Genomic DNA, 14596 nt, shown 5'->3' with positions numbered 1-14596 from the left:
TAGGACACAAATTATTGTACTTTTATTCTGTAGAAACAGAATGTTACTAAGATATAATATTGTTCACAGTCGCTTTAAGAGTAGAGTAAATATTGTGTTAATAAGATATAATATTATGCATTGTTGCTTTAAGGATAGATAGATAGATAGATAGATAGATAGATAGATAGATAGATAGATAGATAGATAGATAGAATTATGCTGCTATGCACAGAAAATATTGTGCACTGTCACTGAGTAGCAGAGTAAATATTGTTATGAAGATTATATATGTTGCACTGTCACTTTAAGAGTAGATAGATAGATAGATAGATAGATAGATAGATAGATAGATAGATAGATAGATAAAATGATGCCGTCATGCACAGAAAATATTGTGCACTGTCGCTTTAAGAGTAGATAGATAGATAGATAGATAGATAGATAGATAGATAGATAGATAGATAGATAGATAGATAGATAGATAGATAGATAGATAGATAGATAGATAAAATGATGCCGTCATGCACAGAAAATATTGTGCACTGTTGCTTTAAGAGCAGCAGAGTGTTTGCATGATTCAAAAGGTGAGGCTCCGCCCACTCTAGATTAGGTCAGTTTCGTTTCTTTGATCGTGTGGCGTCTGCTGTAAATATCGAAGATGGGCGCATCTAATGGCAAACCTCTGAAATGTCCTCTGTGTTATGAGGAGTGTCGCGAGCAGGTGACGCTGGACTGCGCTCACAGCTTCTGTCGGGTTTGTATCAGAGAGCTGTGGAGCGGATCTCAGACCGGACCGCATTACTGCCCCGAGTGCAGGTACGAGTACCAGCATCTGCCGGACTATACCGACGGAGCGTCAACATCTGCAGACACACCAAACACACGTACGTTCATTAACACAAAAAAATAAATGTGGACTTTGTTGACCTTGAACATGTGTATGTTATTATTATATCGCACATGTGTAAGTTACTCGTGTGTCGTGACCACAGACAGTCTATGCTATACGTAGTAGGCCACAACTACTCCTGTGTATTGATCTGTTGTAGTGGATACGTTTATGGAGCGATTTTTGTGCCAATATTTATCAAACAAATCCAGTGTTTTGCAAATAAACACAATCTGCTTTGCAAAGAAAAACTCGACTTTCAAACAAACGCAAAGTTATTTTCAAATACAAAACTCTTTGAGAGAAAATGCAGAGGTATGGACAAATATATGTATTGTGTGTTACAACTGTGAGACTCATTTGCCTTTTTATGAGGAAACTTGGCTTGATTTTCTCACAAATGCGACAGGCTGATTTTCTCACACGAGTGCAATTGAGCAACTTTCTTTTCCAAAACAGCAGATGGCGCTGTCGGTCAATTTACGCTAGTCTCGAGACCTGAAACACCTCTTTACCTTTTCAGACCAATATGAGTGGGGAACAGGTGAGTTTCTGTCTTACTGTCTCTATAATTAACCATTTAGATGTTTTCACAAAGCGACCCTACTACAGTGTCAGTGAAATTCACAACAAGTGCTGTAAAGTTGTTAACATGATTGATTAGTTCAAAAATCAGAGGTGACCTGGCTAAACATTTAACTAGGCTGTCTTTCCCTATAAAAACTGATTCATTCTCTGTACCTCTTATCCTCTGTTGGATCGTGGGATATAGAATATATATATTAATACAATTGTTCAACATTCAAAACGATGCAAATGTATAATAGATAGCAACAATATTGTGTACCAAAAATGAAAGCTTAGACAATTTTATTTAGTATCAGATAGTAATATCACCCAAGACGTCATTAATTATTAATAAAAAAAAAAGAAAACAAATCACATTATTTTGTGCAATATCTAAAACTTTTTTTTTAAATGATGTAACTGTGCAATCATTTGTCTAAAATAATTACGTATTTTTTAGCTTAGCAAAATGATGAATATTAATTTTCTGGTGTCACTCTTGTCCTGTCAATTGGGGAGAAGGATCAAGTGATAGGATCACGCTGATATAATACTAAATTCATCATTTTAATAAACAGTGGTTTAATAAACAGCGTGCTACACGGGTGAAGACACACTCTGGACAGCGAGGACTCTTCTAGGAGTGACTCAGATGACCAACGTTTGCATTTTAAAGAGCCACTAATATAATTCCTGGCGGTAGCCTTTTATTCTTAACTTCATGAGTTAAAATGTTGCTCGGCCATATATAAAAAGCTACATCATTTTAGTTGAATTTTTCCAAACAGGCTATTGTCAGAATAAAATCTGCTGGTATATTGGTTGAAATAGGAAATATCACCTTACAGGCCACTTTTAGTTTGAAATGTTGTACAAGGCATGTATATTACTATATATAAACATAAATATGATGAACTATGATATCCCATATGAAAATTAAAGTTGTTTTTACTATAGTAAAAGTGTGGTAACCATGTTTTTTTTGCAGGTTACCATTTCAATATAGGCAGCTTTACTACAAATACCATGGTATTTATTTAGTAAAACCATGGCTAATTTTCATAAGGGATATTAATGTTTAGATTATATTTTGGTACATTTATATAGCTGAATCACAATAAAGCCCACCTGAACTTAAACTAGTTTGATTATAGTATAATTAGATTAGCCGACTCCTTTCAGTAGGTTGTCTGTGTCCTTTCAGTAGGTTGTCTGTGTAGTTTTATACTGGTTTAAACTTTTACTGCAGAGGTAGTCTACAACATTTCTCTCCACTGTAGGCTATGTTTCAACATATATACTGTAGAAGAAAGATAATAAATCTTACTTGACCTAACGTAAAAATAAAATTCAAAATGCTTTCATTTTTGGTTCACAATATTGTTGCTATCCACTATACATTTGCATTTTAGTATTATAATATATTGTGACACGATATATTGTTATACCCCTGTATTATTTTGAATGTTGAACAATTGTATCAATATATATGTATATATGTGTATATTCTATATCCTGCGATCCAACAGAGGATAAGAGGTATGGAGAATGGATCAGTTTTTATAGGGAAAGACAGCCTAGTTAAATGTTTAGCCAGGTCACCTCTGATTTTTGAACTAATCAATCATGTTAACAACTTTACAGCACTTGTTGTGAATTTCACTGACACTGTAGTAGGGTCGCTTTGTGAAAACATCTAAATGGTTAATTATAGAGACAGTAAGACAGAAACTCACCTGTTCCCCACTCATATTGGTCTGAAAAGGTAAAGAGGTGTTTCAGGTCTCAGGAGACTAGCGTAAATTGACCAACGGCGCCATCTGCTGTTTTGGAAAAGAAAGTTGCTCAATTGCACAAGTGAGAAAATCTGTGAGAAAATCAAGCCAAGTTTCCTCATAAAAAGGCAAATGAGTCTCACAGTTGTAACACACAATACATATATTTGTCCATACCTCTGCATTTTCTCTCAAAGAGTTTTGTATTTGAAAATAACTTTGCGTTTGTTTGAAAGTCGAGTTTTTCTTTGCAAAGCAGATTGTGTTTATTTGCAAAACACTGGATTTGTTTGATAAATATTGGCACAAAACTCGCTCCATATAAGTTGTCTGTCTGCTATCAGGTTCCAAGCATTAAGCTTTAAATAGTCAATAGGATGATGCATGTATGGGTCTTAAAAGTTATAGAGAAAAAAAAAACTTTCTCAGTCACATTACTAGTTTATTTAATTTGTCTGCTAACAATATCCAACATACTGTATGTTGGGAGAATTATGGTATGCGTGTCTTTTTTATTCTTTCAGGGTTAGATAGATAGACCCTAACCCTAACTATTTAAACCACAATGACAATACAATATCTGCCTCCTAATTTCATAGCTAGATTTTTAAAATACATTATTGAATGATATATATATATATATATATATATATATATATATATATTACGCTTTGTGCAAAATTGTACAATTGCAAAATTATTTGAAATGCTGCGCTATATTATTTAGTGATATTTACCTTGACCATACAGTAGATAATTCAACGCAATCTCTTCACAGAAAGTTACTTTGATAAACTGAATGAAAAATTATTTGGGATAAAATTGTTTTTTTTTGTGATGGAAATGATGCTGAGAAATGATGCGTTTTTAAAAATTGTACATTTAATTTACATAGTATTAAGAAGAAAGGGTCTAGGACGGTGTAAAACAACCCTAAATATAAATAAATAAATATATCCATCATATATCCAAAAATCCATTTTAAAAATTACATTATGAAATCATTGCAATTGTAAATCCTAAATAATAAAAGCATGGTCAAATGTTTCCAAGACAGTTTTAATCTGTTATTCATATATCAAAAATAAATAGTTGAAATCTGTCGACCCCTAAAATTTCCCAAAGCTGATGAAAACCTTGTCAAACGTTATTTCAGTGTCCCTGTTACATGTACTTATTTTAGTAATAACAGTAAAATATGCATTATTACATGTAATTAAGCCTAATCCAATCTCGAACACTATAGCATGTAAGTAGTAAGTGTTGTTAACTTATATTACTTAGTAATTACATGAAAGTTGTTAAATTGTGAAGATTATAGCACTTGAACTAGAACTTATATACAGTTCATGCCTTTCCCTCACAGCCTCGTTTGAATTAATCTTAAATTAAATATGAAATCTAACCTGACTAAGGTCTATTACACTGTAACAAAGACACCATAAAATAAATAACCAAGAAACACTTATACAGTATACATTAATGCAATACTGTACCACACACCACTTCCCCTTTTCAAGTAGATTGGCCATTCGAAAAGAAGCTGCACGACCGGCACTCGAAGAAATGGCACGGGAAGAGGAAGTTCAGTTCAGCAATCCACAGTGATGGACACAGACTGGGCTCAGCCCCATCTAATAACACCGCCAGTGACTATGATGTAATCAGAATCATTGACTCTGATGAAGACACATCAATACCACGGAAAAGAAAGGCCGCAGAAGATGAATGCTCTTCTGGAAGCCAGTCTCCATCAATGGTTTGGGGGACTACCTCTACGAATGACACATCCTCACAACGCACACCTCCAGACACGGATGAGATGACGTCTCCTCATGTAGAATCATCTCCTGACAGGAACACAAGTTCCCCTCAGCAAGACCAGCATGCTGTGGCTTCCTGCAGTGACACCGGCTCACCCAGGACGAGCAACACACCTCAGGGAGAGAAAACCCCCTCACCAGCAGTCAGTGCCAACTCTCATACACCTGGAAGGCAAGAAACAGATTTTAACAGTGGAGAGCCCCTCAGTATCTCAGCAGCATCAACATCAGACAGACTTTCCAGGGGCAGTTCTGTGCCTTGCCATTACTGTCCCAGTTCAGAACAGAAGGTGGCGGTAAAGACCTGCCTGGTTTGTGGGGCCTCCATGTGCTCCGAGCACCTGCGGGCACACCTGGAGAAGCCGGTTTTCCAGAACCACCCGCTGGTGAACGCTGTGGAGGATGTGTCTCTATGGAGGTGCCAGGAGCACCAGGAGATGAACCGGATCTACTGTCGATCATGTGCAGTGTGTGTTTGTACTGTGTGCTCCTTGGTTGGTTCACACAAGGGGCACGAGTGCATCAGCATCCGCGAGGCAGAGCAGGAGATCAGGGTGAGAGACTATTGGGCAATTTTACAAAACACCATTTCCCTTTCTAAATAGTTTTTAATTGGTGATTTAATATTTGCCTCAAGATTCTGGTTAAACCTGTAGTTTTTAGTAGTATACTATTGTTCAAATGTTGGTAACATTTATTTTATGTGTTTGAAGTAATTTTGATCATAAATTCTTTCTATTTTAAAATGCAATTCACATGAAGAACAACATGTATTTGAGATAGAAATCTTTTGTAGCATTATAAATGCCTTTACTCTTACTTTTTTGAGTAATGTGTACTTGCTGAATAGGAGTATTCATTTCTTTCTTTCAAAAAATGGGTTGCTCATTGGTTTATCTGCGTTAATCTCTCAGGGTTCACTGAAGGATGAGATGCAAAAAATAAAAAAAACTGAAAAGTCCGTTCAGGAAAAACTCTCTGAGCTCAGTGATAAAAAACGTGGTGTCCAGGTAAGTGTGAGAATGTTTGTTGATTTATTTGTTGCGGTTTAGCGAGGTTTTTATTGTTACAGTTATTTATTTTTTTATTTATTTTATTTTATTTTCACCCAAAAATGAAAAGTCTGTCATTAATTACCCACCCTCATGTCCTTCCAAACCTGTAAGACCTTCGTTCATCTTCAGAACACAAATTAAGATATTTTTTAATGAAATCCGAGAGCTTTTGAACTACTTAAAGAACTATCACTTTAAGTTGTTCATGGCTTTATGCTCTCTTTGTCCAATGTTGTTATTAACTAAAACTATTTAAAGTCATTTTTGTTAATTGAAATAAAGCTGAAATAAAATATCAGAATTAGATAAAAACAAACTTAAAATGCTTAAAAAAAATGAGAAATGTCCTGTCAACTAATTGAAAAAACAAGTTTAAGTTAAATAATTAAAATTACTAAAAGCTTTATAAATAAAAGTAATAAATTAACATACAATAGCATCAAATAAAATGCTAACTCTGTGCACAGGAGCTTTTGCTTCCCTCACATTTCGTGATTCTTGCAGGAAGGGCTGGAGGATGTGCGGGCAGCCGTATTGCAGCAGTATCAGGCCATGCAGGTGGCTCTGGAGCAAGAGGGGGAGCAGGCTTTACTCTGTGTGACCCAGGAAGAGAACAGAGTGCTGGGAAGCATTGAAAAGCAGCTGAACACATTACAGGGTGCCTTGATATCTAGCCAGAGTATATTAAACACCCTGCACGGACTGACCAATGCTGATGGGACGTTTAAGTACCAGGATCAGGCCTTCATCATGGTATGACAAGCAGCAGTGATCTTAAACTGACCGAAATATTCAATAGAAAATATCAATTTTTTTTACTTTTGTTTTAGTAATGCAGTTACAAATTCATATATGTAATGCAATTTTTACTGTTTATTTCAGGAATACAGCAAGATGGCAGGACAGTAAGTAAAATGGTTCAAATATTTGTTGATTATTATATAATTATGTGTATTATTAAGTAAAACTGATGTCCTCCTCCAGACTGACTGAATTGTCTGATCCTGTACAAAATCTTGAGACACCCGAAGAGATAAACCATAACCGGCTGGACTGTCTTAATGACTGGACTGAGAAGAGACTGGAGACTGTGCTCATATCACTGCCTCATCGAGACCCTTTCAGACTGCTGTGTGAGTCTTTTACACACTTCACAGTAGAAATCATACTATAATACTGGAATAACATATAAAATGACCTATAGTGATGATATGAATTCAGAACAAGCTCATTAAAGTTCTTTCTCTGAGATGCTTTAAGACATTTTTTCATTTTTTTTAACAAAAAAAGATTTGAGATTTAGTTTTGTTTTCCAGTAATGCTGCTGTCTAATATTTTGATTGCTCTAGGTTGTTGGTTAAATGTTAACATGAATGATAGATGTTTACGCTATCATGGCTATGAGGGCAAGTGTAGTTGTAACACTAATTTTAAATGACTGAACTGTCTCACTATTTGTATGGCTGACAATTTAATTGAAGCATTTCAAAGCTTTTTATTTTATGACTCCACTGATCAATGTATGTCAGTAATTGTACAAATATGTGCTGCTATACATTATATTTTTTTATAAATATTTGTACCACTTACAGTTTTTCTTCAATTGCATTTTTTAAATAATTAGTTTTATATTAAAGGGATAATTCACCCAAAAATGAAAATTCTGTCATCATTTCCCATAAGTTGTTCCAAACCTGTATGAGTTTCTTTTCTGAACACAAAAGAAGAGATTTTGAAGAATATGGGTTATAAAACAGTTTCTGGTCCTCATTGACTTGCATATAGTATTGTCAATGGGGACCAGCAGAATTCTTCAAAATATCTCCTTTTTATGTTCAACAGAAGAAAGAAACTCATACAGGTTTGGAGCAACCTGAGGGTGAGTAAATAATGACATTTATCCCTTATTAAACAAGGATGAATTAAATTGATCAAAAGACATTTATAATGTTACAAAATATTTATATTTCAAATAAATGCTGTTCTTTTGAACTGTCTTTTCATCAAATTTTCAAAATTATTTTCAACAGTGATGTTTCTTGAGCACAAAATCGGCATATTAGAATGATTTCTGAAAGATCATGTGACACTGAGTAATGACTCCTGAAAATCACAGGAATAAACGACATTATCAAAAAATATTAAATTAGAAAACAAAAATATTTTCAATTGTAATCATGTCACAATATTACTTTTTGTTACTTTTATTTTTACCAAATAAATGCAGCACTATTGAGCACAAGAAACTTATTAAAACAAAATAAATATATATATATATATATATATATATATATATATATATATATTTAAATCCTACAGATTCCAAAGTCCTAGACATTTGGGCTTTTTAAGTATCAAAAGATAAATGGTGGATTTCTAGTAGTCTCTGAAAATTTATAAAATATTATAATTGCCCTCAGTCACCCTACTACATACGGTAGGGTATATGTATCTTTGTTACACTATTATAGTAATTGGGGCCACAGGAAGACTTGATTGGCAGCCACAAATATAATGTTTGACAGCTGATGTTTCTATCTGCAGATGGGATAAGCCCAACTCTAGATCCTGATACTGTCCATCCGAAGCTGCTGCTGTCAGATGAGAACAGGACGGTGCAGTACAGCGAGAACCAGCAGGACTACCCCGAGCAGGAGTCACGCTTCAACACTTTCCCTCAGGTGCTGGGCTCCCATGCCATAGATGGAGGCTCCTGCTACTGGGAAGTGGAGGTCCCTCTGGATGAGGGCCGCTGGAAGGTGGGGGTCTGTGATGGACAGATAGGCAGAAAGGGGCAAAAGGACATCTGCCGTATTGGTTTCTACCCTAATTCTTGGTGTTTAATCTATGAGAAGGGAAAGGTGGAAGCCCTACACGATAAGGTATCTTCACCTGTGTGTTCCGCTGAACTCTGGAAGGTCGGGGTGCTGCTGAATTTTAGTGAGGGTCGCTTGTCTTTTTATAGCGTGGCCAGGGAGGGATCTCTTTCTTTGCTCTACAGTTTTGAGCATACGTTCACTGAGCCACTGTATCCAGCACTGGCGGTTTCTAAAACGCAGCTCAGCATCTGTGATATATTTACCAAGACCACTACAGACTAGACTATGTTTGTGCTTTTATGAAAGGTTTTATTATAATGTTAAAGGAATACTTCACACAATTTTTGTTTTGTTTTGTTAATTTACTCACCCTTAGGCAATCCAAGATGTAGACTTTCTTTCTCCAATATGACAGTAGAAGATTTTTAGCTGAGCCCATCACCCATTGTGATTTATAAAATGCTAGTAGCTTCATTTTGAGAGTAAAAAAAGCAGTTAAAAAAAAACACAAAATAAACCCATGTGGCTCCTGACGATATATTGAGATCTTATGAAGCTAAACGATCGGTCTGTGCAAGAAACTGAACATTATTTCCTTAGCCTCAGGCGAATGTGAAATTACGCCATTATGGTTTACAACAGCATCAAAAAAAATACCATTTGGAGCAATACAAGTATAGATATAATGCTAAATTAACAGTTCACAATCACATCCATGCAAACATCATATTAGAGAAAGAGTGAGAATGCTGGATCAAAATAATGTGCAGTTTCTTACACAGACTAATCGTTTCACTTCATAAGGCCTCAAAATATCATCAGGAGCCACTGGGATTCATTTTGTGTTTTTGTAGTGTTTTTTTCCTCTCAAAGTGACTTGAATCACCAAAGACCATGGGTTTAGCTAGAAATCATCTTTAATGTTCTACTGAAGAAAAAAGTCACCTATATCTTGGATGGCTTTAGGGTGAGAACATAAACAACATTTTTTATTTACTATTGAATTATTCCTTTAAGCAATACAAATCACTTTTACATTTCCAAGTCGCAACTGCTGAACCCAAGAGTGTCAGAGGTCTTGAAAACAATGGCCTATTTCTTTCTGAATGATTGATGATGGTGGTATTTGCTGATTTTAATTACATATCTGACCTTTTAAAACTATATCCATTCCAAATATGTTTTATATATCCATTTATATGTCAATTGGAAATGGTGTTTTATCAAAACAATCTTGCACAGCCTTTTTACATTTTTCAGCCATTTCTTAAACTTCTTTTTATGGTTTTTTTTGGTTTTTTATAGGATTAATTGTATCACTTGAGATAAATCATTTGTATTTTTATATCGAGTAAAATATAAAATTGCACTGTATTTACATGTACACATTGAAATCAAATGAAGGCCAGGAGAAATATTTGTAAAAAAAAAAAAATTCTGGGTTACTTTTTGAAGCCTCATAGCCTTATTTCAATCTAAAATAAATGTAATAATAAACACTTTTCAACATGGAACAGGTTTCCATTCAATATCCAGGTTTATTTTTATATATATATTTTTTACTAGTATCTCAATCAATTTTCTGATGGTTTTGAAATGTTTACTACCATATCTGTGTCATCTTTTTTTATAGGTTTTGAAATGTTGAACTACTGTTGGCAGAGTAATATTTCAGTCTGTTTATATTATGAATATTCCATTTCAACTCTAGGTGGCGGTATTGTTCAATATCTAAACAATAAATGTTGACATTTAATTCATACTGAGGAAATCAAACAGATCATTTGAACTGTGCTGCAATGCTTAACGAATTAAATGCAGATGATTCTTAAAAATGGTCTGATTATGTACTGTACTGAATTGTAAAATCAGAAATGCTTTTCTCTTTTTTGTGCGTTTTGTAAATAACGATGTGCCCTTTCATTTTCATTCGAGTCCATCAGGTGCAAGACAAAGTGAGTCATCTGTTCCAAGATCTCTCTGTACCCTCACACAATTCAATTAATTTCAAATCAATACAAATTGACTGGTTAATAAAGACAAATAACAAGTGAAGAAAACATATGGTGAAGACGTGATAAGACCCTTTTGGCAAGTCAATACATGCCTGTATTGACAGATTCAAACGACTTCTGATAATTATTCATTTGTTTATAGTGCACATTTTTTTCAATGCACCTTTAGTTCACAAGTAAATCCAATTCATTCGATTATCTGAAATGTTAATTAGTCATCTTCTATTCTATTTTTACAAAGTTTTAAAATCTTACATTCTCACAATACTGAAATGATTTATTTCAGTTTTTGATGTGAAATATAACCTAGCCATTTCACTTTTGAAACATTTCCTCTGAAGTTCCACTTCCACGTTTTTTTATAGAACATCTCTAGAGGCAAACTAGGTACACTGCCATGGCAACAAACCCGTGCCCTAAGCCAGGCTCTATCTCAGCGGTACAGACATTTAGTCAGGGGTCATTTGGCTCCCAGCTGCCTAAAAAACAGGTGTATAGCGGCTCTCTCACTCTGCTGTAACTGGCAGAAATATGTGAGCTGCCTTACAGCTGCTCACCGTACTCTGACTGCTCACATGTTGTTTCTTTCCCAGTGTGAATTTATACAGTTCAAAACAGCTGAGACATGAAGAGGACACCCAGTCCTACTGATTTACTGGAGAAATTCATTTGTCTTGGCTTTTCCCTAAGGGCTGAGAACACTTGATGCTGGATGTGTGTTATATTTGATATTCCAATATTCAGAATTAATCAACATTTTTTTTATATATAGACCTGGTCTCTTACATTGTTATGAAGTGGTGGTAAGAAACAAGCAAAGCTGTATTGGATGACCTTATTTGCACTTCTGTCTTTGTCCCTGGGGAAATCACTTTAATGTTCTGAATTGGTTCACTGTAAAAAATGATATGATCAATAAGTCATGGCAACATATGTTTTTCCCATTAGTTTAAAGCGTCTGTATGTAAGTTTTTTCCTTTGAAATATCAGTTTCAATAAGGATATGCAATAAGCGCAATGTAGATAACTCCTCATTACAATCTAACTCACTTGTAAAGTCTTTAAGAGCACTTAAATTAAAGCAATAGTTTGCCCCAACACCAAAATTTGCTGAAAATGTATTCCCACAGGCCATCCAAGCGATGAGTTTGCTTCTTCATTGGAACAGATCTGGAGAAATTTGACATTATGCTTGCTCACCAATGGATCCTCTGAAGTGAATGGGTGCCTTCAGAATGAGAGTTCAAACATCTGATAAAAACATCACAATAATCCACAAGTAATCCACGTCTCCAAACCATCAGTTAACATCTTGTGAAGTAAATTGACTTTTTCACCCGAAGGAAGCATTATTATGGTTTATGAACCAGAATCGATGTTAAAACACCTTAATTATGGATTTGTTTCTTACAAACATGCAGCTTTCAATTATTATTTTTTGATTGACTGGAGTCACATTGATTACTTGTGTATTATTGTGATGTTTTTATCAGCTCTTTGCACTCTCATTCTGGCGGCACCCATTTACTGCAGAGGAACCATTTGTGAGCAAGTGATGTAATGCTTAGTCTGTATGAAAAATATTATAAATGCAGATTGCTATTAAATAAAGGATATTATGTTTTGTAAGTGTTAGAGCAACCAAATATGTTTTAGCATTTAGCAATGCTACTCTTTTTTTAACAATCCTCTTTCTTTTAGATAAATGTTTATTTTCAAAGCCTTCTACATAATATGGGTAACATTTATCTCTTAAAACTAAAGGCAAACATTTATGTTAATAGACAAATATAATTAACAAGTTGCAATGAGATGCACATTTACAGTACCTCAGCACACGATTCTCAACCATGGTGAGGATCAACAAATTTTAAATCAGTAAAATATGAACTCTAATCCACATGACAGCTAACTGAAAGTGACAACAGCAGCAGGAGCATAAATTAAGCCAGTAAAATGTAAAACAATGATAATATTTTAGTAATAATTAACATAAAATGTTTTCAAACTGCAATGCATGCTGGGAACTTGTGCAATGTTGTTCAATGTAAAATTGTTTGTTCAGATGACTCAGTTTGAAAAGTTGGGAGAACATTTTGATATGTTGTGAATACTTGCAACAAATACTTGAGTATCTAAGTAAGGTAAACAAAACCACTTTTGCTAGCGACATGCTTAGAGTATTTTTGTTCAGCTCACACAATTTAAACTGACTTCTACTAAAAATTCTTTGTTCAGGCTACTTTTTTACATTGGTTAGTAGAACTTTTCGAAAGTTGGATTTTTTACAGTGCAGCAGTAAAATATGGTGGTGGTAGTGTGATGGTCTGGGGCTGTTTTGCTGCTTCAGGACCTGGAAGACTTGCTGTGATAAATGGAAACATGAATTCAGCTGTCTACCAAAATGAAGACTTTGGAGTGGCCTAGTCAAAGTCCTGACCTGAATCCTATTGAGATGCCGTGGCATGACCTTAAAAAGGCGGTTCATGCTCAAACCCTCCAATGTGGCTGAATTACAACAATTCTGCCAAGATGAGTGGGCCAAAATTGCTCCACAGCGCTGTAACAGACTCATTGCAAGTTATCACAAACTAAACTAAACTAAACTAAATTAAATTAAGAATTAAAGTGCCTTGTCACAGCTTGATAGCAGTTGTTGCTGCTAAGGGTGGCCTAACCAGTTATTAGGTTTAGGGGGCAAGCACTTTTTCACACAGGGCCATGCGGGTTTGGATTTTGTTTTCCCTTCATAAAAAAACCCCTTCATTTAAAAATGGCATGTTGTGTTAACTTGTGTTATCTTTGATTAATATTTAAATTTGTTTGATCTGAAACATTAAAGTGTGACAAATATGCAAAAAAAAAAAAATCAGGAAGGGGGCCAACACTTTTTCACACCACTGTATATAACATCTTCTATACTATCTGTAGATGGTTCCCCTAGCAACAACGCCTTTGACTGCTTCACATCCTGGAATATACTATTATACCTAACAGCAATCCGAAGTGCAAGGAGTTTTGTCTGGGACTTTCTGTGCCATTAAGGCAGATCTTACTTGACTTTGAATTCTCTGGGAACATTGCATCATAATTTTCTTCACTTATTATCGTTGTTCCCATGAGGATGTTCATTTCAGTCTTTAGCACAGATGGCCAGGGACAGAGGATATGACCAGCTGGCTAATGTACATATTCCAAGAGCTCTCTCAGAGGACAAGGCTTTTGACACTGTCCTCAATGTGACTTGACACTCGGAACACAGTGTATACTGTATATAAAACTCCTTTCCACCTACTTGACCCTAGAATGAATCACCTAAAAAGCATCCAAATTAAACTGATTTTTGAAGGGGAAACAAAATGTAGGTTGGAGACTTGGTTTATCCTTTGATTAATAATTTTATGGTGTCAAATCTGAATGCAACCTTGAAGGAAACAGCCAGAGTTTAAGTCGACTAAACGATTGGAGAATTTTTTTGTTTTCACTGGAAGATCGAATTTTGATATTTTAATTAAAAATTACAAGGTCATTTTTTTTTTTTTTTTATGAAACATGCATGGATGAATCATTCACAATAAGATCAATAACATGCCTTTAGAAAAAAGAAAGTGTGAATTTTTATTTCATAAATTTCCATTTCATGCCAACTGGATTCAAGGTTTCAAAATGAC

The 14596-nt window shown here is 34.9% G+C and overlaps 1 protein-coding gene across 2 annotated transcripts; it reads left to right on the top strand.

The window, feature by feature from the left end:
* Positions 1-568: 568 nt before the first annotated feature.
* Positions 569-10740, top strand: LOC306888271 (tripartite motif-containing protein 14-like; the record flags this gene model as incomplete). 2 transcript variants are annotated; one of them, XM_079446467.1, is made up of 7 exons in its annotated part: positions 569-866; positions 4737-5590; positions 5951-6046; positions 6596-6844; positions 6974-6996; positions 7076-7224; positions 8636-10740. In XM_079446467.1, the coding sequence occupies 7 exons, from the start codon at positions 641-643 to the stop codon at positions 9190-9192; spliced, it is 2154 nt and encodes a 717-aa protein (XP_079302593.1). In that variant the 3' UTR covers positions 9193-10740. The 2 variants fall into 2 exon arrangements, with proteins under 2 accessions (XP_079302593.1, XP_079302592.1); XM_079446466.1 differs by having other exon boundaries at positions 641-866; positions 4734-5590.
* Positions 10741-14596: the final 3856 nt, after the last annotated feature.

This window comes from Barbus barbus, assembly GCF_936440315.1.
Source record: "Barbus barbus genome assembly, chromosome: 22".
Classification (NCBI taxonomy): domain Eukaryota; kingdom Metazoa; phylum Chordata; class Actinopteri; order Cypriniformes; family Cyprinidae; genus Barbus; species Barbus barbus.
This window is presented reverse-complemented; position numbering and strand designations above follow the sequence as displayed.